At 46.1% G+C, this 26,656-nt stretch overlaps 1 protein-coding gene across 1 annotated transcript in view; it reads right to left on the bottom strand.

Moving 5' to 3' along the window:
* Positions 1-26,656, bottom strand: part of MTMR9 (myotubularin related protein 9) — a 632,238-nt gene that overhangs the window by 35,418 nt on the left and 570,164 nt on the right. The window contains exon 9 of the mRNA XM_069605728.1: positions 24,100-24,251. Coding sequence (XP_069461829.1) covers positions 24,100-24,251 — 152 coding nt within the window. The remainder of the gene's footprint in view (positions 1-24,099; positions 24,252-26,656) is intronic.

The raw sequence follows: 26,656 nt of genomic DNA, 5'->3' as shown, positions 1-26,656 counted from the left end.
AAATGGCTGAGTAAAACAATGAAAATGTGCATAAATCACTAAATCAGTACAAATTTCTATGGGAGCAACATTGGAAAGATACTAGCAATCATAAGCAATAGTTTGAGCAAAAGTAAACCATTTGAATTTGAATGTAAGTTTGAAAACAATTTAGAATAAAAATAACATGTAAAAATGTGGATTCCCGCCTAAAATTAACCAAACGGTTTTTTAGAAAAACGGGAGAGTGCACTTTTCGGGTTGGGATGTAGCTATAGGTCTTAGGTATAATCCAGAGTTGAAAAGAGGTCTCTTGCTATTAAACCGAGGGAGATATGCAAGGTAGAAAGAGGCATTGTTAGAAAAATCGGGTACTGAAAACAGAAAAGTAACTCAGTTGGGACAAGAAAATATTTACTATAGTTGTACTCTACAATAGAGCATCCAGGCTAGAATACCAAAGAGGCACACAGTAAGCTCTGGAGTTAATTCATGACTTCAACCCCAGATCCCCAGCACAGGCCCTGGCAGAACCAGTCAGAACACTCGAAATAGGATTGACAGTTTAGGATTTACACAAAATAAAAATGACTAAAGAAATGGTGCTTAGCAAGATAAATCAACGACAGGATTGCAATAAGAATTCTGACAAGGTTACAAGTTCTTAAGGTAAGGATAGGATGGTTTAGAGATTGGGATAGGACAAGGCAAGGTATGCTATGGTTTTCTATGATTCCTATTAATACTTAGTCCACTTTAATTTAGTATTTTGGACCGTCAAGGGTTCTGGTCATCACACGGATCGGGTCTAACCAAGGACTGCTGGGCAAATCTGGCAGAACCGGATTAACTGGGCCGTTCTGGTCACCGGAACTGCACTGGACTGGTTACTGGATACTACAGATCAGCGGGATGGCAAGTTTAGAGCAGGCATGCATTTGAGTAGCAGCAAGCCAGGCTGGATCAGGATGCTTCCCTTGGGTTTTTGGTTTTTTTTTTGTTTTTTTTAATTGGAGGCCTACCTGAAAAGGGCAAAACAGGTGGGGGTCTAGGAAAATCTCTACCAGCACGAACACAACTCATTGACTTGTTCTTGGGTGGATGGCCCCTTGGAGAGTCTCAACCAAGTCTTTAGCTCACTGTTCTTTCACAGAGAAGAAATTTCCCCGCTCATCAGTCTTTGTCCTGGGGCAGTCCAGCACCGAAATACTAGGCAATTCTCCCCTGAACAAGAGTACCACAGCAACCACATACACGTGTTTCAGCCTAGTTGGGCATCATCAGTGAGGTGAAGCTGTGCCTCTCTAAGAGCAGTGAGCAACGGGTCCTGTGTTTTGCATACCAAGTAACTTTGGGTCTCACCCTAAGTTAACAGGGGAATCCAGACTTGGACCCCTTGATCACTGCTCTTAGAGAGGCACAGCGTCACTTCACTGATGATGCCCAACTATGTGTATGGGGTTGCTGTGGTACTCTTATTCAGAGGAAAATTGCCAAGCATTTCAGTGCTGGACTGCCCCTGGGCAGGACAAAGCCTGATATGCAGGGACATGTCTTCTCTGTGAAAAGAACAGTGAGCTAAAGACTTGGTTGAGACTCTCCCAGGGGCCATCCACCCAAGAACAAGTCAATGGGCTGCGTTTGTGCTGGTAGAGAGTTTCCCAGACCCCCCCCCCCTGTTTTGCTAGCTGAAAAGTGGTCCAGCAATGCATAGGCTTTGGCTTTGCAATGAAAATCTGGAATCAGGAAGAAAGTCAGGAATCTGGGTGTACCCTGTGTGCTGTCAGGTGCCCTTATTTATCCTGCCAGATGACATCACTACAGTATATGGTAGGGGCAGGCTTACTACCCACACCCATAATGCTAGGATTGGGCCAGAGCATAGTTTCCACCTTGCCCACAGCCGATTGGATCACAGAAACAGGATGTCATGTTTATGGGGTTACTTTTAGAATGTCTAGAAACCTCCCCTAGCTACTGGAACCAAAATTGAATTTTTCCGCAAATACATATTTATGCAGTTATAACCTCTGAGAAAATCAGATACACAGGTTACATATTTTGTATGTCATATTTCAATCCAAACCCCAAGTCTGTGGGACCTGGTTTTACCTTTCTGCTCCATTTTGGCAATTTTAACCATGAAGGATTTGGCCTAAAATTCCCCAATTGTGTAGACAGATGCACATTTACCCTAGGGATGTGTGTATAAAATGTTATGTTCGCAACATCAACACTTCCCGCGAAATCTGTCATTTCTGTTCCTTATGCAGTAGTGAGTTCTACTAAGTTTTCAAAGAGAAAGCATAAAATTAGATGTAGAACTTCAAACTTTTCATTTTTTTCCCTCATTCTTGCTGCACAGTTAAATGTCTTTTAAAGTTCAGTTACAAAATAGGTTTTTAAAACCAAATGTCACTTGATCAGTTTTTTTTCTTTTCCCCAACTGCAGGCAGCTGTCAATTCCTTTGAAGCAGGATGAGGGGCCTCTCTAGATTGAAGATTGTATTGCCCCCCGCACTTGACAGGTGAGAGTCTCAGCCTGCTATTGTCCGAGCCTGGAGCAAAGACAAATGTCTGATGAGCTGGGGAAGTCCCTTTGTCCTGCTGCATTCAAAGTCTTCCAGCTAGCAATTAGCGCTTTCCTGTTCCAGAGGTTTATGAGGTGTCACCCTTTCTCAGGGCTAGCAACTGGCAGAGCAAGTTTTTTTTATATAGTTTACCAACTTAGCTTATGAGTTTTTTTATATCTTGACTTAAACCTATGGAATCAGAACAGTTTATAGATGTACTTTTACCAGCAACTAATCCTTTTAGATTTCTAAATAAGCAGGTCTTCACAATTTATTTTTAAATAGGCGATTTTCTCTCCTCAGTCAGAAAAAGCACGTTTTACTATTTCTTTAAATTCCGTTTTCATCTCCAGCAAATACACACTTTCTGCAGCTATAGTTCCTTACTTGAGTGCTGGAGCTGTTTTGCAGTATGGATACATTTAACAGGCTATTTAGTGTCTTTCTCTGAACAGCTGATTCTTGATACTTTTGCAAAGAAAATAGACGTGTTTCCTGTGTAAAATGAAAACAAAGCCCCTGGTTGATTTTTCAAAGATACTTTTGACAGGAGCCGTCATTCAAATGAGGCCCGGTTCCTCTGAGACACAATGGATGATCCTGGGCATTGCACGGCCTTTATAACCACAGTGGTTCATGAGAAATTGATGAATTTAGCGCCAAGCAGCACTTTTAAGGTTAAAAACTGTCATTTTAATGAGGCATTTTGAGTTTTCAGCAATGTAATGCTGCCTCTTTCACTTCACTCCATGTCAAATGTTTTAGAGCACACTGGCACATTCCTGCAGTGAGTACTCTGTTCCACCCCACCTGAAATGTGTGTGGCAAGGTGGTGCAGCCATTTTCTGGTTGTTGCAAAAACGCAGTTTAGAGATCTTGGTCAGCACGTCCATTTTGCTGTTTCTTGCACCACTGCAGCAAAGTGATGTGGCAAGGCACATCTGACTGGGTCAATATACTCCACAATAAGGTAATACGAGCAGCAGTGGCTGTGATGAATCATTGCAGTCTGAGGATGCCATCAAAGAGAACTTCCTAGGTTGAAGGCATTGAACGAGAGGAAGGTGGACAGGTGGGAGAGAGGAGGAATGGCATTGGAAGCCAGGAAAAAGAGAACTTTTTGAAGAGTTCAGCGTGGGGCAGCGGAGAGCCATTACAGTGAGATAAGTGGTAATCAGTTCAGAGATGAGTGGGGTGAATGAGAGAGTTGTTCGCATAGAGGTGGTGATGAATGCCGAAGGACCAGTTAAGTCGTCTTCAGGCAGAGGGCTAAGAGCAGGGCTGACATTTTTGTCAGGCCTAGAGTTGAGCGATATCTTGAGCCATGTAAACTTTAGGCACGCTGACATGTACACAGTGAATTGCATCACTATATATTAATTCAGTCAACTTATATTAGCAGTAATTAATAGAAATCCCCATTCAGTTTTAATTATGTGGGCTGTGCGTCACACTGATCTATTGTTTTGGAACAGACAGGCAAATTATAACAATACTTCTGGGATGTGTTCCAATTGACCAGTTTGTTTTGGCAATACAACTGAATGTTCCTAAAACAATAACAATATTTTAAGAAACTACAATGCTTCAGGGCAAAGCTGGATAGGAAAGAACAGGGAGAATGTTGACTAAGGTTTTATGCAACTCGCTGTTGACCTTGCTTTAGAGCTAAACCAGCTACTTGCTACCTGGTGTAGGGGGGAGGCTGCATCTTTCTATGAGTTGCCACTCGCTAATCTGATAAACTGGCAACTTGCGATGAGGCACCCTGCTCGGGCCTTGGGTATGCAGTAGTGCTGCTACCTGGTAGGAGAGAGGGGAGGATTAAGTAAACAATGCTCTGATACTATAGAAAGACTAGCTTTGGGGAGGACTCTCAGATGGAGATGGGCTGTTCGCAGAGATGACTAAGCAGACTATGCTGGAAGGACCCCGATAGATTGAAACTACTCTCTCCATGCAACGCCTATGGAGGGGGAGGGTAGAAATCCCTCCTTTTTTCTGCCTGGATTTTGAAGCCCTTGACTTTGATCTTTTGGCTTTTGAGTCTCAAAAATACTTTTCTCTTTGCTTTTGAGAAGAATCACTATTTTTGGCTCAGCTGTATGTGGTTTATCCCTACTCATGGCAACCAGCTCATCTATGGACATATCGTATTTATAATTGGTTGTTTGCACCATGCTCAATTCGAATTGACACCAATTCTTTTTAAAGCATTTTTACCTATTTTGTCAATTTTTTGCTAATGGAGACCATGGTGATTTTGTTAGGTGGATTTTTCAACTGGATTTGATATTTTTTGATTGTGCAGACAAGAAGCCCCCAGCTCTCATCTACCTACCCTTTGAGGAGATAGTAGTGAGTATGAGGACTTGTTTTACCCATTCTTGATATTACAGTGGGAAAGAGGAGAGGTACTGGAGGGGCAGTTCATTTCATGAGGTTGCCTGGTGAGATGTAATGAGATAGTCTTATTTTTAAAGTGGCTATTATGCTTCCTGATTGGTCTTGCGTATACATGGAGGAAGTGATAATGATAGCTGCTTATTCATTTATAAGCTTTTACATATTAAGTGTCTTATGTTTAGTGACAATATTGTTGTAAATGTTAATTCAGATCATAAAAGAGTCCATTAAACATACACTTAGGCATACACTACAAAATGAATCATCATAAAATATTAAAATAAGGAGACATTGCGTGATCACACAGATAAAATCATGGTCGAAATGTCCCTACTCTCAATGCTCTTTTTGTGTAGGATAATAATGCCCAAGCTACTAACTTTTCTTCAGCTTGCAGCAAATAAACTAGAGCTGAATAAAAAGATACTGTTTACAGCATTGAAGAATGGCACAATTGTTTGGTTTTGAAGGTTACAATACGCAGGGCAATAGTGAACAAAATGGGTGATGTCCACCGAAGGTAATCACAGAGTGAACAGTTTGTCTATTCAGGGAATACCAGCCACTGTATCATGTTCGCTCTAAGTATAAGAAGATTGAACCAGGCCCTTGTAATGGCCCATCTATCTGATCTTCGGTTGCTAAAAGCAAGATACGGCTGCATGCCTCCCGCCCGACTTATTAGAGCCAAGCGTCTCTCATAATCTGCAATCCCTATGTTTCACTCTGGGCCTTAGAAAATGTTGCAACCCTTTTCTTATAAATGTTCCCCTCCTGGGCGCTCAAAAGATTTACTGCGGGGAAAGCACAAGAGCATTCATCTCAATCAGCCAAAACTGAATGAATTTTAACCAAGGGATCTTGCAGTAGCCCTCTTCTTCCATAACATTCCCCAGTTTGCGATGGGTCAATGACGCCCTATCATTAGCTCACAGCCTAAGCCAAAATAGCACCGGGCAAACGACAAGTCGCCCTCTATCTGACTCAATCCCATCGCTGTCTTAACAGCATATGAGGGTGTGGACAAAGGCAGGCCCAACAGACCCTTAAGAAATGTGTTTTCCTTGGTCTGTAGTCCAGTAGTGCAGATACATTTTCAAAGCTCCAAAGGAATGCACCATAGTTACTGGATGCCTTGGTCTGGCCTGACATCTAGAATCCTGGTCAATGGTTGTCCTTGGCACGTGGGAAAGAATCGGGACAGACCTAGCAGGGACGGACCCATCTTAACAATTTGCCCATTGACGTGAGCCTGGTACATGACGGAGGATATAAAGCAAATAAGTAAAACAGGTTTTAGGCTAAATTCAGCATGCACTGCACATGAATTTATCAATAGTAGGTGTAAATGCTGCTAGAGACAGTGTACTATGGCTAGTCTAAGTCCATAGGAGTAATAATGTGCATCTATGCCACACCGTACATCATGCGCAAATTACTTAATATTGTTCATCACCCTCAATGAGGATCTTGACATCTTGGTATTACACTTCGTTTTATTCACAAAGATGCCATAATTTGTTATAATCACAGCAACAATCGCGGTTTCAAATGTTTCACAATGTCCATCACAAGTTCATATTCAATTCTAGATTACACTTTGTTTTAGTCACAAAGTTCCAATATCTTTGTTATGGTCACACTAACAATCACAAGTTCATAGATTTCACACTGTTCATCACAAATTCATATATTGTCAATCACACATATAACTCATATGTCTCACAAAATGTTTGGCAATTGATTGACCATTGATGGTGTGTCACAAATATTCTTAATCAATGTGTTCCCTTAGATTCAAGCTCCAAACCATGTTGTTCAACTTCAAATCCTGTTCTTCATACACAACACAGTTTCCCTCATTAAATCCCAACGTCGCCCTCTCGCCATCATGTGTTTCGACCTTCTATTGGTGCTTTCCAAGGCTGGGCTACAATTAATGAAATTAGAAAGAGCAAGTTTACCCTTAGTAGGGTTACTGATCCATGGTCTATGGATTAACCACTGATAGCAATAAGTGCACCATGCACTTATTTGAGTATCCTGACTATCAAAATTAGGAGGTGAAACCATTCAATAGTACAGCTGTCCTTATGAATGGTTTCACCTTCTAATTTTAATATTGGTTACATATGATCTATGGTCAACTAATTGGCAAACATTATGAGTTACGTATGTGATTGACAATATATAAACTTGTGTAAAGCGAAAACCAAGATAATCAAAGTCATGGACACGGGGTATCAATGACCCAACGCTTACCATGGGTTGCATCTTAATAAACCTTCTCCAATACCAGAATCCCATTACAGCCAAGTTGGATGTGTTGATCTTTACATCTATGGAGTTCATACACCTGGTGTATTCTGCTATCACTATATGAAGGGCATTGGGTGTCCTGGCAATAAGCGCACAGCACCCCCAGATGGTCACTAAATCTTACACAGGCCTGATTCCCATTATGCACCAGTCTCAACACCTGGATCAGCTCCTCTGGGCAATCCATGGACCTTAGCACAGCCCACAATGTCACCTGGTTGACCTTATCGAAAGCAGTACTCAGATCCATGAATGGCAAAAAAAATCTTCACCCTGTAAACAAGAACAGACTTGGCCACCAACAAGTATAGGTTGAGGGCCTGTTCCGCTATGCCCAATGCCAGCCTGAAACCCAGTTGTATATCAGTTAGGACATTACCTTCTGAAAGTTTATGCTCCATATGGCCCAAAATGATTCTTCCAAAAATCTTAGAGGTGGTTTCAAGAAGAGTGATGGGTCTATGCGCTATGGGAGGCTCGATCACCTTTCTTAAAAAACAGGAACATTATTGCTTTTTTTTCATGAGGGAGGTATTGCCCCGTAGCCAAAACTGCATTAAATGTACATGTAAGCAGCAGTGCCCGCAGGTCTCCCCAAGACAAACAGATCTGCAGGCAGAGCGTCAGGTCCCAAGGCCCGTTATGGGTTTGTGACCATATTAGTTTCAATGTTTCTTTACTATGTATTTCTAAGAACCATACTATACATTCGAGTGTAAGGCCATTCATTGAGTGTTCATTCTGATAATTCAGTCAAAAACATTAAAGCACATATGAAGTGTGAGACATCTATTTAAAGTACTGTATATTGAGATTGTATATGGTGCATGTTTTGATACAAAAAAAGTAAGTAGAACCATTTGCGCAGTGGACCATCAATAAAATAAATGTGACCTTAGTAAACCAGTCCTGTGTGGATGAAGGAGAGCATTATTCCACTGCATAGGTTGCTGCCTGCTCTTTACAGGTGCACAGTGACAGGTATATGCTTTTCTCTACCTCTGTTACTACCAAAGCCCCTAATGTGGGTGGGGGTCTAGGACACTCCCCAGGGGTGGAGGAAAGGCTCTATGAGGTAGAGGTGATGAGAAGCTTATTAATTTGGCATCGCTGGGTGGGCTCCACAGCTCAAACAATCCTACAGCCTAAAATATTCTCCCTACTTAGCTATTACTGAAGAGGGGCTAAGGGGGCTGCTACAGGCCTGGCGATACAAAGAATGAATGTCAAGATCTTAAAACAACTCTAGTGAAGAGCAGGATGTCTTCTTAAGCCATTCTTCTTAATAGCTATCTAGCTAAGAGAAATTAGAATGACTAACCTAAATGCTGATGTCCCTATAACTGGAGATTGCCACAGAGCAGTAACCAGATGGTTACAGGAAGGAGGTCTTAGAGAAATTAACACACATTCTACAGTGGTGGTGGCTGTGCCGGAAGGATTGCCAGGGGAAACCCTGTTTACATATATGAAGACACCTGGGAACAGATTTGATCCCCTATACATCAGAAGGGATTTAGACCAGATCCATTACACATCCTATAGTTAAGATGCGTTAGCTTTGCAGCAGGTAGCCCACCAGCACTAGTTTCAAGGGGGTTTAACAAATCCCACTACTAGGGCTAGGAATGGCCCTTTTGCTGTGGAGTGGTAACCTCAGAATACATCCCACTACCAGGGCTAGGAATGGCCCTTTTGCTGTGGAGTGGTAACCTCAGAATACATCCTTAGGTCCCACCCAAATAGGGAGGCAAATGACTCATACCAGGGAACAACCATGAGCTCCTGAGAAAACACTTTTACACTGTGCGTCAGTCTGGTTTCCTGGCGTCACGCTTTCTAATATGCCGAAAAGGTCAAGGGTATTTCCCTCCTTGTGTGCCCTTCTGTGTTTGCCGTCTTGCTTCTTTCGTTCAGCTGCCGTCATGAAAGTACTATTCCTTGGTGTGCTTTGGCTCACTCAGAGTGTGCTCTTGTGCGCCGCCTTTTATCCGTGAGGGGAAATTTGATGGAAGTCATGTGTGAGTGATTACCAGTAATTGCCTGACCATGGTAGTTGGACATATCAGGTACAATGCTCGGGTGCAAGTCGGTTTTCTCCCAGTGCAGGCTGTCCGTGTGAAAGTGTTTGTGCAGTGAAAAGGGGGCGGGGGTAGAGTTTCTAAATATCCTATCAGGTAGGATGGGGTAAAGGTGTTACAATAAGGGGAATACCGCGTCTCACTATCAGGTGTCCCACTCCCTGAAGACCTCTCATCCAGGTGATCCTCATGCACTGGTCCACCCCCAGGAACTGGATCCAAAAGCGATGGCCTTGTGGTGGCAACCTGGATGACAGATCCCGGAGGACTAGCGGGTCAGACCACTTCTGGTTTCTCACAGCGTTTCAAGGGTTAGATCGAAAAAGTCCCCTTACTAGTTGTGCTGCAAGCTGTTGCATGCACTATTTTTAGTCACCAGTCCAGGTGTTGGTAGAACTGTGTTGGTGGGATATTCACAAGCATGAATATTTAGTTTCTCCATTAGATGGTCTTGTTGCATGTGGACATTTGAGAGGGGCACACAATGTCCTCCCTAGGTTAGGCTATATGTACCCTGATCACAGTACCTCAGTTGATCTGCTAGTGGGATGGGAGGCACATGAGTCACCATAGACCAGATTGTGAACTCCTGGCCAATGTAAGGGGGTGCATAATCATTCTGTATGCTCAGCGATTTTCAGAGGATGTTTAAGGCGCGAAGCAGTCTCTGGGTCATTCCCAATCAAGGTTTAATGATGCTGTTTTTATACACCGTTGACCAGTATGTTTTGGCGAGATGACTTTTTTTTTTTTTTAAATAAAGGTTTGGCTCAGCTGTGAACCCTGGCACGCAAGACTGTGGGGCAGACGACGTGACCACAAGGACAAACTCATCTTGTATTTTCAATGTGCACAGGTTACATATTTCACCACCATCGTTTAATGAAGCGCTAAGCGATTGTGCCATAGTGGCTAAATGCGGAGTCTTGAACTCTGGTACATCAGGGTTCAAGACTGCATGTTCTTTGTATTTTTTTTTTTTTAATGATTGTCATTAATGAAACATGTTAACAGGCATAGTACCTGTCAATGAGCGTCACTTGTGGCAAGTAATTCATTTGTATTTGGCATGAGGTCGCTTAGATATGTCTAATGTCAGCCACGTCCGAATGTCCCTTGCACCATAACAGCGGAAGAAAGACTTCTGTGCCGAAAAGGGTGCACCGAAATGGCCACCGTGCCGAAACAGCGGCACCAAACCGGCCTGCAGCGAAACGGCGGCAAAAACGGGGCGTACCATATAGAGATTGGCTTATTTATCCGTTTACCACAAGTAACTGTTTTCAGACGCTGAGCATGACGCAGTGGAGACTAGGTATAGGTATCTCACGCACGGCGTGTGCCAGCACCGACCTGCTTATTCTTGAAAATAGAATTGAGACAGGGGTGCAGGGGGAGTTTAAGGGTGGGGGGGGAGATCTGGACATCTGCCCTCAAGTGGGGAACGTGTCTTGTTTTCGCTGGGGTGGGGTCGGGGGTGGGGCGGTGTGGGGATTGTTGCAAATTGGTTAAATGAACGAGAAATCGGAAATCTCTTCAGAAAGAAAAAAGGGATTTTTCTAAATAACTTGTGTGAATGAAGTGTGGAATCTCCTTGCCACTCGCTAGCACGGCAACCAAAAATTGATTTAACACAGCGGTGAAGGGGAGGGTATTTTTAAAAAAAAAATGCAGCTGGTGTGATGTTATGGAGCCATCACCACTAACCAAGAACACGTTAATGGATTGGGACTCCCCTCAAGAAAGATCAGCGAATGAAGGACTTCATCTCTTAATTGCTTTAAGGCATTTGGAAACTTAACGTTCACACAGTGGAATCTAAAGCGGTAATTTGCATGTGCCAAAATATTTATAGGCCGATTCATGGAATTAATGTGCGCCGAAAAAACGGCGCACGCCTGCAAAAACGTGCGATTCGCAGTGAAATAGCGAAAATCGCAGTGCAAGTGCGATTATCGCACAGAAAACATCGCACATCAATTCATGGAAGCCCGTGCACGCGCAAAATGTGGGATGTGCGCTGAAAAAGTGCACGGCGCACGCTGGCGCACAGGTCATCGAACGCCGTGCGATAAGGCCACAGCGAATTCGCACATAGCGCGGCACACATAACAAAAGTAGGCGTAACACGGGGCGTCACACGCAGAATGGGGAACAACTAGTGAAAATGTGGGCGTCACGGGGGAAGTACAGGAGGCAAGTGCACAGAACGCCCACACGCTCGCCTACAACACGTATTCATGGAATCGAATAGGGAAAAACAGCGCACGGCCAAAGACGTGCACAGGCCCATACATGTCCACCACACGAAAGCAGGCGGTAGCGTCCCTGTGCAGGAAAAAAATGTGCGCCAAAGTCCTACACGTGCGAGAAGGCCCACACGCGATCTGGCCTGGGGGAGCGTGTGCCGGTATTACAGAGGTGCGCGAGAAGTTCCACACGCGATTGGCCTGGGCGTGTGTATTTCAGAGGTGCGCAAGAAGTTCCACACGTGATCTGGCCTGGGGGAGCATGTGCGTGTATATCAGAGGTGCGCGAGAAGTTCCACACGCGATTGGCCTGGGCGCGTGTATTTCAGAGGTGCGCGAGAAGTTCCACACGCGATTGGCCTGGGCGCGTGTATATCAGAGGTGCGCGAGAAGTTCCACACGCGATCTGGCCTGGGGGAGCGTGTGCGTGTATATCAGAGGTGCGCGGGAAGTTTCACACGCGATTGGGCTGCGTGCGGGTATTTCAGGGGTGCGCGGGAAGTTTCACAAGCGATAGGGCTGCGTGCGGGTATTTCAGGGGTGCGTGGGAAGTTTCACACGCGATTGGGCTGCGTGCGGATATTTCAGGGGTGCGTGGGAAGTTCCACATGCGATTGGCCTGGGCGCGTGTATTTCAGGGGCTCGCGGGTGTTTTTACACACGATCGGGCCTGGGGGAGCGGGGTACGTGTATTTCAGGGGCTCGCGGGTGTTTTCACACGCGATCGGGCCTGGGGGAGCGGGGTACGTGTATTTCAGGGGCTCGCGGGTGTTTTTACACGCGATCGGGCCTGGGGGAGCAGGGTACCACTCACCGTCTGCCTTGCGTGTAGAAGAACGCGTAGCCAACACCCACCCGCTGTGAAGTAATGGCGTGTGAACCCCAACGCCTGCAAGACACACGCACCGCACCCCACGAAAAGCAACGCCCGTGCGCGATACGTCACAGACACGCATACGCGCTAAGGGCCTTTGGTCCAATGGAATCGCGTATGCGTGCTGACGCGCTTACGCGCTAAGGGCCTTTCCTCGATTCACACGCTGACGTGCAGAATTTTCACGTGCCAAATCACTCCGTATCAAGCTGGCCACGCGTAAGCACACGGAAGACCACGCTCCTGCCCAAAAGGCCGAATTACTGCCCCCCAGAGCCCCGAGCAGCCTCCCATGAGCCATCTGCTGCTGCCTGCTGCCACCGTGCCCTGCCATTTGGTGCCTGCACATCAGCCATCTGCAGGGGTCCAGTTGCTGTGTCCACCCCTGCTGGAACAGAACACTCCCGACTGGGATACCATCGCTCCACAGCCCAGCCCCAGGACCCAGTTGCCCACCCACGCCTGCCTCGGGGGTCGCCATGTCGGGGCAAACACCATCCGAGACCACTGGCGACCCCCAGCCAGAGGGGCAGAGGGCCACCAGCTTCAGTCAGAAAGAAGTTGGTGTCCTGGAGGAGGTTGTCCTGGGGCATTATGATGCCCTCTTCGGATCACCACGCGCCGACAAGGAAGGACGGGACAGGATCTGGGACGACTTTGTGGTTGCCATCAACGCGGAGGGGGTGGCAACCCGCAACATCAAGCAAGTCAAGAAGCGCTGGGAGGACTTCAGGTCCAGGACCCTCATAAAGGCCCGCGCCTCGTAGAGGGGGGCCGGGGCAGCATGAGTACCATCCAGCTGAGGGTCCTGGTACGCGTACGCCCAGCGCTCCATGCCCAGATCCTTGAGAGGCAGACCCGTCTGGAGTCGAGCGGTAAGTGGCCAAGCATTGCTGTGTGAGACAGGGCATGTTGCAGCGTGCTAATTGTCTGATACTTGCCTGTATGTGTGAATTAGGCCATGTACACGTGTGTGTGTGCAGGGACATCATGGTCATGCATGTGAGACCAGTAATGTGTGAAGCACACGGTTGGTGTATGTGTTTAAATGCAACATGGGGAGCCCTATGCGGAATGGACACATGAGAGCATGCCAGTCGCTGTTCCTGGACATGGGTGTGGGTGAGGGATGGGTGCTGATGCCATGTACATGTACATGTATGCTGTCCATGTCTGTGTTTCTGACCTGCGTGTCTGTGACTTGTGGATGCCATGTATGCATGACACATGTCTGTGACAATGTTCAGATTCACTGATGCAGCCTAGTTATCCTTGCATCCACTGTGTCTGGGGTGTACGAGTCCAGATGGATGAAAGTACGTTGAAGTGTGTGCATGTGATAGGCATGACCCATGATGCATGGGAGTCCAAAAACAACATTGTATGCTTCAAGAGTCCCTTGGACATGTTTGCTTATGTCCATAGCATGCGCCATGCCTGTTACTGCATGTGTTTTGCCTGCACTGACCCATGTGTTGTGGAGGGACATGATGGAAGTGATCTTTGACAGTGCCACTCATCTGCTGTTGCTTCCTGTCTAGGGGACCATTGTACAGTACCCTGATGCTTGTATTCTATGTCTCCCTCTACACAGCGCAAAGTGAAGAAGAGGGCGGAGACGGCGCTTTGGAGCTAAGCGGCGGAGATGCCCCCACAGCTGCAGCGGAAGGGGTGGGTGAGCCCCCACAGGGGCTTGCAACGGCGGAAGACGGTGTGGAGCCATCCAGGTTGGTGGTTTCCACAGAGGAGGAGGAGGCCGCTACTGAGCCGCACATGGGGCCTGGTGGGGGCATCCCTGCTGGTGCAAGTGGTGCAGTCCAGGGGCAGGGGCAGGAGGCAGCACAGGTCGCTGTGGAGGTGCCTGTGCATGTCACTGTCCCTGACACTGTGACTGCACCACCATGCACCAGCAGGGATGCCCCATCCCAGGCCCGTCCACAGGTAGGGGGGGGGGGTGTCCATGTCATCTGACTCCCCTCCACCTGCGGACGAGGGGACCCCTGGCCGTATGGAGAAGGTCCTGATTGGTGTCGCGTTGCGCACGGCTGTCATTCGTGATGAGGTGCGTGCTTCCCGGGGGGAGCACGCACGTCATCACGAAGAGCACCGTGCCAACGTGGCCCAGTTGGGAGCGGTCATGGTCGGGGGTCTCGTACATGTGTCGGGCACTCTGGCGACCCTCTCCTCCTCTGTGGAGGCTATGCGCCAGTCGTACTCCATGCCGTCTTCCGGCCCAGATGCCACCAGGGCCCCCTGTGGACCTGCCCCGACCAATGCAGCCACCTCGGTGGGGATCCCATCCCTGCCACAGTCGGGAGTCGGAGGTCCAGCAGGGGTGGACACACCAGCAACTGGACCCCAGCAGATGGAGGATGTGACGGCATCATCGGGCAGGGCACGTGCACGACGGCGTCAGTGGTTTCCATCAGCCTGGATGCCGTCTTGTTGGCACAGGCAGTTGCATCGGAGGCAGCGGCAGGCTCGACGTGGGAGGCATCATGGCTCGGGGCCATCAACATCAGGGGTGCAGGCATCGGCCGGAGGGCAGGAGAACCCTGGAATGGGAGTGGCTTCCGTGTGGGAGCGGTTGGGCCAGCAGATAGGTGCGGAGCGGCAGCGGGCAGAGGAGGAACGGCTCACAATGGTCAGGGCGGAGAACTCCATGCAGAGGGCGGTGAGGCGGGCTGAGTGCCTCGAGGGTCTTCGCAGGGAGTTGGAGCTGGACACTGCATTATCCCTGCGGGACCGCGGGGCCAGGGAACATGCCCGCCTCCAAGCCATTGAACAGGAGTTCGATGATGCCCTGGCCCATGACAACAACCAGTGAACCGTCGGACTAGCCCGCTGCCCTTGTAAATAGTTATGTAGTTAGTGTAGGTTTCCTTTGCTTTTTTATTTATTTTGGACCTTTTGGACAATGGGCCACATTTTTGTATAGTTTTATTTTATTAGGTAGTATTTTTATGTAGGTTTCATTTCTTCAGTTGGGATCATGGACCCTGGTTTGTTTATCTGTATATAGTTGACTGTTGGATTTTTTTTTTTTTTTTTTTAATTTACCCATGGAGCAATGGTTTTCGATTTTGTTTTTACCTTTTTACCTTGGATTTACTTTCTTGAACTGTGACTTTGGACACCTTTCCTTTGGATTACGATTTGTCGTTTTTCATTATTTTACGGACATGCTGCTTTTGGTTTTTGATTCCCATTGTCATTTGTTTATTTTTAATTCCGTTTATGCTGTTTTTAATACATTTTTTTCATCAAACTTCAATGTGTAGCATCATCTCATTGGTATCATGCATATCATGATATGGGTTTTGAGATTCACTGACACCCATTGGGTGTATGTGAGGGCCATGTGTTCATTTCCAGACTTGCTATTGGGGTTCTATCATGTCATTGCCATTTCTAAGTGGGTGGATGCAATACTCGAGTGGGTGTTTTGCATTTGGAGGCTGACCATAAGGGCCAGGGATCTAGATTGTGATGACATGTTGGCTGGGGGACATGTGTGGGGGCCTGCTGGCAGGTGCCCCGCAATGCTGGGGGGTGGAGGTGCAGGGGGACATGAGTGGGACATGAGTGGGGGCCTGCTGGCAGGTGCCCCGCAATGCTGGGGGTGGGGGTGGTGGGAGACATGGGTGGGGGCCTGGTGGAAGGTGCCCCTGCACTGCTGGGGGGTGGGGGTGGTGGGGAACATGAGTTGGACATGGGTGGGGGCCTGCTGGCAGGTGCCCCACAGTGCTGGGGGGTGGGGGTGGTGGGGAACATGAGTTGGACATGGGTGGGGGCCTGCTGGCAGGTGCCCCGCAATGCTGGGGGTGGGGGTGCAAGGGGACATGAGTGGGACATGAGTGGGGGCCTGCTGGCAGGTGCCCCGCAATTCTGGGGGTGGGGGTGCAAGGGGACATGAGTTGGTGATCATTAGTGCAAGGAGACATGTGCCTTTGCTGGGGGGCATGCCCATGTTGGGTGGGCTGCCTGCGGGACATGACCAGGGATGCAGGGTAGTCCCCGGTGGTGTGGGCTGCCTGCAGGGGCCATGGAGGGTGTACAGGGAACACCTGGGAGGACCCACACTGGCAAATCACATGTAGGACTCCCCGGCAGCCCTGAAATACACGTACCCTGCTGAAATTGCGTGTAAAACTTTCCGCGCACTCCTGGTATACACGCACACGCTCCCCCAGGCCAATCGCGTGTGGAACTTCACACGCACCCCTGAAATACCCGCACGCAGCCCAATTGCGTGTGAAACTTCCCGCGCACCCCTGAAATACCTGCACGCAGCCCAATCGCGTGTGAAACTTCCTGCGCACCTCTGAAATACACGCACCCCCAGGCCAATCGCGTGTGGAACTTCTCGCGCACCTCGGAAATACACGCGCCCAGGCCAATCGCATGTGGAACTTCTCGCGCACCTCTGAAATACACGTGCCCAGGCCAATCGCGTGTGGAACTTCTCGCGCACCTCTGAAATACACGCGCCGAGGCCAATCGCGTGTGGAACTTCTCGCGCACCCCTGAAATACACGCGCCCAGGCCAATCGCGTGTGGAACTTCACGCGCACCCCTGAAATACACGCACACGCTCCCCCAGGCCAGAACGCGTGTTCCCGAAACCCGTAATACGCGTTCCTCGCTTTGCGTTTGCTGTTTGCCAGTCCGGTAAACTGGTACAGGGTTGGCACAGCCCTTTGCGATGGTTTTGTGATCTTGATGGCTTTTCCTTGCGCGAGTGCGTTCTTGGGGGCGTAACTGGCGCTGCTGCAGGGTCGCTGCGCCACTCTGCGCCACGTGTGCTTTTGGAGGCGAGAATCCATGAATACGCTGTGCGCGGAAATTGATTTTATCGCACGCGGCTGGCGCAGACATTCGCACGGGCACGCTGTGCGCCAGCCGCGTGCGACACTTTTGAGAGGAATTACATGAATCGGCCTGTTAGTGCTTCTCATCTTTGGAATGTGTAATAAGCGCACTTGTAGAAGATGGTTTTCAATATCCGTTGCCGTAGCTCCACCGTGTGGTCAAAAGTGGAGAAATACACGGAAAGAGTAGCTCTTACACTTTTCTCGACTAATACAAACACGCATACAATGACAGCCACATATGGTACACTTTGCATTAGTAAGCCCCGTTCCGTCTGCCCTCTCGGAGGGCAATTGTGGTGCGATAAGCCCTTCATAGGACGTTTGAGTGTTCACTGGACAACATTTCAGTGGCCTGGAGGAGACATGGACACATATTCCATCGTTTCCCCACGGCGACACCGATGCCAACAATAATCCACACAATGCAAAGAGCATAGATGCCAACTTTTCACGCTCGGCTCGAGAGGCACTTGTGCGTTGTGCAAATTCCCATGGCCTGCCTCGCACTCCAAAAATGTGCTTATTTTGCATAGTTCCACCCACCTCACTAAAAGGTCAAAACGAGCTGTCTACCCAGCCCACTGAGGAGAAATGCATTAGCAGCACGAACTCACGTGTATTTACCTTTGTTGTAACAGTGCTTAAAAGGGTAAATAATTGCGCCCCAATGTAGGTGACCGTTTATTAGATTAATAATTTCTGACTAGCTTGACAGACAAGCACTTCACCATATTTGCATCACTCAGCTGAACTGTGTACTGCATTGTACTTTTGAGTTATCCTTTAATTAGGCATTCAGCAAAGAATGAATGTTCACTACCACTGACTTTAAAAAAAGAAAAACATTGAAAAAATCTGTAATTAATATATATGGATGATGCAAACAATTATGTGGCCTTACAAATAACCCAATTGCAAACACCCGTTTATCTGGCTCCTCGGTGCAGGATCAGAAATTAGCATTATTTTAAATCCAGCCCCACCAATAATAACGTGTGTGACTAAATTTGCCTTTTTTAGATGAGGCAGCAAGGGGGAAAGCTGAAGCGTTTGTGTTGTCACGTGAGGTCAACGCTCTGTGGCAGATGTAGACTCCTGTAAAGCCACCTGTACTCAGACGACAAGCCTCGCTTTGCAGGTAAAATGGTCATCACTTTAGTAACGTGATGACATGGTTTCTCGGCCTTTACTGCTCGGGGATTTCCCCGACACTCGTTTGCAGACGTGATGGTTTGGTGTTTCATTGCGGGCCAAACCTTCCAGTTGCGGGTCTGGTGACATATGTCTAAGAGTGTCGTTGGCCAGCTGGGGGTTTACGAAGAAGTCCAAGTGCATGATGTTGGGGGATGCCAGTACTACAAGACCCCGAACCATAGACGAGCTGTGCTTCCTGGAGATCGAGCAGTCGTGTTTCCAGCCTGGAACTGACACTTCTCCTGCTTGTGGGTCGGGAAGAAGTATATATCCACAACACAAATTGGAACAAAAACTCTACATGGGATGAAGGTGTAGGGCCTGGGAAGACTGCTGGCATTTGACAACCAACTTTCAATAGATATCCCCTTTTCAGAACCGGCACTGCCCCTTGTGTGGGTTTGCCCATTAGAAAATTACACCCGGCCCCGGCTCTAGGGCGATGGAAGGCCAGTAGGGGAGATTAGGGTGCGCGCGAGGACACGAAGGTTTTTTTGCAATCTGGAACTACACTCTCTGGCAACTGCTGTCCTAATGGATGTGCACATGCCCGGTTTAACAGTTTCAGGGGGCAAACCTGTGTAGCTCCTTAGCCTATTTAACTAAAAAATATTAATTCCCCTTGGCAGGACACCACAGGGTTATTTTTGTTAAAATTCCAAATTAACAAAGCTCATTCCCAGTGTGCGCTGAAAACTATAGACTAATTTAATTGGGTAATCCTGTGGGTATCAGGTAATAAAATCGCAGCAAAAATGCTGTAGTTTGACCCAGTAAATGTGTACCCCATTATACCATTTAAGGGGATCAGGCGTTGCGGGGACGTCCCCCACATCCTTTACATGATTGTGGCGGCAAAACAGTATTTTTGCCGCAATATTTTGTATACATGTGCATTTTTGCAGCAATTGTAAGACATGGAACCATCCTATGGATCCTGCTTCCCCAATACAAGCCTTTAAAGGGGTTGTTTGATCAGACATGTTATTGGCCCAATCATGTATGTATTTTAGATCATACATCAATCGTTCTTAAAAGAAATTCCAAAGCAACTAATCAAAGATTTTCTCACTTCATCACATGTGAAACGACGGGTATGGTACCGCCATCTTCTGCTAATCTTATTTCTTGATCAACTGCCCTAAGTTCAAGTTCCCTTGCAGCACTCATTTGGATCACCCGCCCCTAATGCTGACATCACTAGATGCTCACGCTCCATTTCACAATCCCAATGCACGTCTCATGTAAACATCCTCTGTGCACAATCGATCGACTTGTCTTCCTGGAGATGCCAAGACATCTCGTTCCTCTGAAATTTAAACCCTTTCTGATCACAGACAATATTGGAGTTTCTTTTTCCTCCCTGTAAGTGCATTTCATTTCGAGCTGCCCTGACTTGTTTCTGCTCTGGTCAGCTATCTGGCAAGTACGACACACTGAGAACCGGTACTTATTAGGGGTGTACCGAACTTCGGCTTCGAGTAAGTATTCTGCTGAATTCCAGCTGAAAAAAAGCTATTTGGCTCCTGCCGAATAGTGTCTTGCTATTGGTCTCTTGCCGAATACTTTGACATTCTCATTTGAATGCAATGCAACATGAACTCAGAAAGGCAAATATAGACTTCAGTTTGCAAAACTGAATAGAATTAGGCCAGACAAATTGCTATCAAACAGCTGAAAAATATCTTAGACACAAAGTGCTCATCTTTTATACTTAGCCTGCAACAATACAGGAACATCTTTTCTTTTGGCCAATGTTTATATGTAATGTGCACTTTTCTCAGTTGGAAAAAACAAACAAAAAAATGTGCATAGATACTTTCAGTTCCTGTCATGTCACTTCCCATTGCATACGTCATAGTCCCCCCCCCTTTTCTTTTCTTAAGGACTTGAGCCCTGAGTTTAACATTATTTGATATTTTATCAGGAATTATAAGTTGCATATTGCATTGGTGAGAAAGATTGGCTAGGATAAGTGAGAAGTGAGCAGCATTTGTTTGGGTGGGGTGAATGTGAGGAGTTCACGCATTTCAGATTTCCTCTTGACTTGTGTTCTACATGAGCCGACATTAACCATTTAATGAATTTCTATGTGAGCTGCAAAGAAGTTTCGATACTCGACCACATCGACTTTGCAACTGAATAGAGAATGCAATGCATTTGATTCACAAAGGCAGTCATTCTGCATTTGTGAAGCCTCCTACTTTAACTGGCAATGGATACGCAGCAATCTTCTGTACATTTGGTCCCTGCATTTTGTTTAAATTTGCTTTATTTCTGGCTTTCATACTTTAAATAAATATGCTATATTAATTACAATAAAGAGAAATAAAAGCATAGAATGCATTTAAAATGGTGCTTTATTTGTTTTTTTAATGTGTTTTTTGAAGTTTGGATCATGATTTATTAAATAAAGCAGCTATTCAGCTTCATATTCGGCTTCGGCCGAATACTAAATATGCCATTCGGTACAGCCCTTGTACTTATACTGCCTAAAATGAATTAACTCAGTAGTTGCTTTTCATTTCTTACATTATGGACAAATGTTTTTACCAAACCATATATAAAAATGCCTTGCAAACTTTTAAAATGTAAGCCTATTGATCTTGTGTTTTTACGATGTGTAATACATGGCTGCTCCTTCGCTTGTCTTTCTTTAACATTCAATGTAAGTGGAAAACCTCTTCTATACTGTATCCAAACCAAAACATTCTTATTTACCTCACTGTTGATTCTGTGCTTCTTCACTATTCAGAAACTATGGCAGCAATTCAGCCCTACCTGTACGAGCCTGAATATTCAGAAGAGGAAATACTTGAAAGAGAAAAATTGAGACGCTGTCGAATCAGATGAAAGTCAGGAGGATCCATCAATGGAGCTCGAACCCAGTCACATGGAACACGCTTACACCTGGTGTACCCGTCATCGTTGTGAGCTTATGCCTACTCTGGTGGAGAACTACTGTTGCAAAGAGAACTCTGGCTGCTTGGCCTACATTGCCGAAGAAGAAACACCACCACTATGTGTTACCAGGTTGCATGAATACAGAGCCGCCTGCCTTACAAGATATGTGTTGCGAATGATGGTCCTTATGCATGAACTTTGAGCTACAGTTCAGCCTCGTAATCCAAGTAACTAGTACATTCACTCTATACAGGTTGCGTGTTTGACGACCGAGACTGTTAACGTAATATGTTGTTCCCCTACATCAATATAACTTCGAGGGATCACTGACAAAATCTGAAACCAAATTGTTCATCTTTAGATATATAGTTCGAACAATTAAGTTTCTTTCACTTGGAAGTATCTCCCAAACAGTTTTTGCTGGAATGTGCATTCACGTTTCTAATTGATCCCTACTTGAAATTAGAAGTACTGTCAGTACTTTGTACAAAAGGTTACTTTTTAAAGCATAAAAATGCCTTTGTGCAACTAAAATGCAATTATTGGGTTAATTCAAGGTAACTATTTCTGAATCTCTTACACAGGTGGTACATGCTTGTGGCATATCGTGGCTTTACATGGTGGATTCATGGAAGACTGGGATTTCACTTTCAACAAGTAATACCTGCCTGTGTGGTTCGAACCATTCATGATTGATTCCCTAGTGACCATGGACAATACCGTGGATTTATACAGGCAGTACCTCGACCGCAGCAGTATCATTTGTACTGTAATTGCCATCCACTTTACCAAACATAATAAAAAATGAGTTAATCTGAGCTATTATTAACCATTGTTTGTAACACCACAACACGTCCAAACATCTAAGAGTATTGTAAAAGATTGGTGTGCTTTAACAGTTTATAGGCTTATCTCGCTCGCCTCATCCACATCTTTCCCCCTCCACTATCATGGACAGTTCGCACCTATAGGTGTGTACTCGCAAGTGGGCTTGGAGGATGGACCGCTCAAGGTGCGGAATGCCATATCCACCACAAAGGGTTCTTTTACATGGGCACCATTGTCCACATGGCCACCCCAGACCTGGGTCTCCAGGCTCCCCTTTGAATACCCTGTCACTGCAATCAACATAGGTCTGCGTCTTTCGACTGTGTTCGGCCTTATTGCGCTCGCCTCACCCCGATCCATCCCTCTCTGCGATCAATGACAGTTTGTAACTGTGGGCATGCACTCGCAAGGGGATGCACTGGCTGGGTTGAGGCCAAACATTGTCAGAGGCCTAATGGGTGTGAACAGAGACAATTGCATATACACCCACTTCTGTAATCCTTTATAAACACTGTGAGAGTTAACAAGAACACATCTGTGAGATCAAAAACGGATATCGCCAGCTCTCCATTTTTTACCTTGCTGGCTGAGTCGGCTCATCTGTTCCTCTAAGAAACGGTTAGTCAACTTTTACTATTGTTTTCTGTAGTGTCAACGTTCTCTGATCAGCAACTTTCTATTGCTTTATACCCAATGTACACCCCATTTTCAAACCGTCCTACACATTTTTATCTCTGTAATGAGCACATAAGAGTATTGTTTCCAATCGTAATCTTTCGTAGTGCATGTTTTCAATGCATGTTTGCTTTAGGTGCCATTTTCTATAAAGTACATTTCTTTATTATCAAAAGGAAAGTGATGTTTGATTTACTCTGATACTTTTTTATAGTAATATTTATTTATATTTATTTAGCAGATCATATGAGCAATATAACAATGCCTTCTTGTATCGTTTTGGGTTGCACTAATGGTCATGCTAAAAGTCTGAGTAGAGTCCTGCATGTATTTCCAAAGGATTTAAATGTAACCTCAAGTGCCAAGGACGAGCCATCTCGTCCTTGACATTACCTCTGTGTTGTCAAGGACGAGATAGCTCGTCCTTTTTGGCACTTCATTTTGTACTGAAATCCAACCCCTGGGCTATGTGAGGAGGAGGTTCCTCCTCATGGCCTGGGGGTTGGATTTGTTTCAGTTTCACGTCGGCGTGTGTAATGCACGCCGACATGAAACAAAGGAATATTCACTGCAGCAGCCATTTTCGGCTGCCGCAGTGAAAATGAAAGGCGAGTCTCCACTTCCCCCCCCCTCGATCTGCGGCACTATTGTGCCATTCAGATCGAGGGAGATATCGTTTGAAAGGAGAGAATTTCCCCTTTCCAATGACACCTTTTTGAAGCATTGCTGTCGCGGATCGGGCACAGAGCGATGCCACTAGACCAGGGATCTGTTTGTGAGGGGAGGGGAGAGGGGGCTGCTTACTATGTAAGCAGCCCCCTCTCCCCCCAGCCCCCAAAACATTGGGCCATACGTATTAGCCCCCCTGGGGGCAGATGGGTGATCACAGTGTGGCCATTTCCGTAGCAACATTATCACTTGATACCAATAAATGCAGGTGGAGTCACAATCGCCCAAATACTCGGAGTGTGAGGGTGGGAGGTAAAAATACATAAAGTATGAGCAAACTAGAACTTTCATCCACTCAAGACCAGACTACTGACACATCCTGTACGTGGAGCTTCACAAACAACAAGTGCCAAAGCAACATAGAGGTGTCTCAATCGCTTGCAAGCAAATGTAAGGCTCAAGAAATTAGCTTACCTTCCCAAAGCTGCAAACTCTGAGGGGCTACTGAAGGCCAGATTACCAGACCATTGGCCTCAAACAGAGGATTTGTGAATTTTCGAGTTTCTTTGACCTGATTGACCCAGGACCAGAGGGACATGGTCTTCTGCGGCAGCTTAAGTCTAGATCTGAAAGGCAGAAATTATAATGTTAATACGTTGGCAAAAAACAATCATTACCTTATTAGACACACTAAGCAAATAAAAAATATAATTACCAGTAAGTTCAGCAAGTGCAATGTTCGGTCTAGTGTGTAAACTGCTACTATCATGTGGCTGAGCTTACAGAGTGCCCACAGGATGTATCAAAATACTGCACAAGAAGAGACTGCCAGGTGGGTACTGCCGACCTCCCACTCTCACCCTCATCTCTATGTGCATCAATCTTTCTGAAGCTGAAAAGCCATACAAACGTAATATGTGAGGCAGAAGGACGGGCCAAGGGGGAGTTTGGGGTAAAATGTGTTGCAACTGGTGCATTTCAAAACATATTCGGCCAGTACAAATGGTCAAAACTACCAGCCACAAAGTACAGTAACTTCTAATTACCTGCCCTGGCCAAAAAACAGGCCCAACTTGACAGAAGAAAATGGCCCACTCCAACCTGTTGGGCGGGACGTCGGGCATTGCCCTATAGCGGAGTCCAAGGCTGGGAAGGGGAATTTAATGCAGGACAACAAGCAACTTGAGGCAAAGCGGAAGACCACGCAGGGAAAGGGCATGTTTTCAAGCAATACAGACTCCTCAGGAGGTCTAGAAAAGGTATTGATGCCTGTGGCATATAGTGCTAAAACTAAGCGCTAATAAAAAACTAAATTATTAGCACTTTGTGGATCAAGAAAACAGTGTACCCAACGTTGGCTGTTAAAACAAAATTAACTAGATTGCAAATTAAACTAAATCATTCCATTTGAAACTTGTTAGTAAATACGATTGTAGTTATACGTTGTAGTACGATTGTACTTGACTATTTGTAGGCACTGTGAATGTCTGAAATTATAGGTTTTAATTGCAATGAGAACTTGATGCAGACTGAAGTGAAAACGGAATATTTATGGAAATGAAAGCGGATCAAGACTTGCTTTGGGTGGACAGATTGTCATTTTGGGCTTTTGATTAGGCAAAAAGGTGTGCATTTATCATGACGGGGAGGCAGTCTATGTATTTTCATTTTGGCTGGGAAATATTTTGAAAAGCATTTTTCCTATGTGACTTTTCTGAATGAATTGAAAGAAATGGTTTCATGAAATCTCCATTCTAATGAATAAAACTAAATCAACACACCAACTACTAACCCTCCCAGCTACTGACTCATCTCCAGCAAACCCACGCTTGCCCCACACGATCTAATGGAGCCTAATTACACAAAAACACACAAACCGCACATGCACCACGAAACTGACAGCTGCAAACAAACATCCAAATCACTGGACGCTGCCCTTCCAGACACAATAAACCAGGTGCGCACAATCCAAACACACCAAGAAAGTCGACTCGCACAGGCGCCAGTTTCTCCAGGTTCCACATGCGGCAACAGAAAAGCACAAGATCTATCCTACTCCCTCTTCCATCACTGACCCACTCTCTTACAGAACCACGTGAACACTGAGACTGTACCCATGGTAATGGTGTGCCGTACAATACAATTTAACATAAAAAGCTCCTTCTAATGTTGTGCAGGTAGTTGTGTTTTAAAGATGAACTTTTGTCATGCTGCTGCTAAACCCAAATGCATAGTGCCAACCAATCAGGATGCTAGGAAAGCAGGCTTTATTCACAAGGAAAAGCCTGCATTCCATTCAATTCAATTGCCAAAGTCGAATTTCCTTGGTTCCCACTTCACTTCTGGCCCTCGCTTCCGCAGAACCTGGTAACCACATCCCTCAGACTCCTTGAACCTAACCACACAAAGCTACTGCACACCAGCTTCCTTTTACTCAGCCTGAACTCTTCCCTTACTGCCTTCAGAGCATCCCGATTGGTTAAGCGGTCAATAAGGACTTCAGTGAGCAAACAAGATCGGTTGCTAAAAAACATTACAAGGATATAGGGCAGAAACACCAGGGGATCTATTCACCCCATTATTCACGGAATGTCACGGTTTTATAATACGGCACACTCACAGATATTTATTAATTTATGATTTAATGAAAAAGGAACAAATACTCAAAATACAACAGCCACTAATATATGGCAACACAAATGCAATGCTTCCTACAGAACAATTGGCTCAGAAATCCTAACAGTTCACACAGATCTTTAATGGCAAAACAGGAAAACTGTCTGAAAGCAAGTGATAGCACTAAGGTTAAGCACTGCCCCCTGCAACACTCACCCCCAAACATCAGCAAACGTAATTTCTTTGAAGGCAAGGCAGTGTCAAGGAGTAAGGATAGAGAGAGAAAAGTCGGATTTGTAATAAAGCCCACCACCCAAAGATGGGAAGCCAGAAAAGAAAGTGAAAACCTGTTTTTGGAGCAAAACGGCAGAATTGTATTTTGCTTATTACTCGCATGGCACTCAACTGCTAGGGG

The sequence above is a fragment of the Ambystoma mexicanum genome, chromosome 4p, assembly GCF_040938575.1.
Source record: "Ambystoma mexicanum isolate Mex_15411 chromosome 4p, UKY_AmexF1_1, whole genome shotgun sequence".
NCBI classification, from domain to species: domain Eukaryota; kingdom Metazoa; phylum Chordata; class Amphibia; order Caudata; family Ambystomatidae; genus Ambystoma; species Ambystoma mexicanum.
This window is presented reverse-complemented; position numbering and strand designations above follow the sequence as displayed.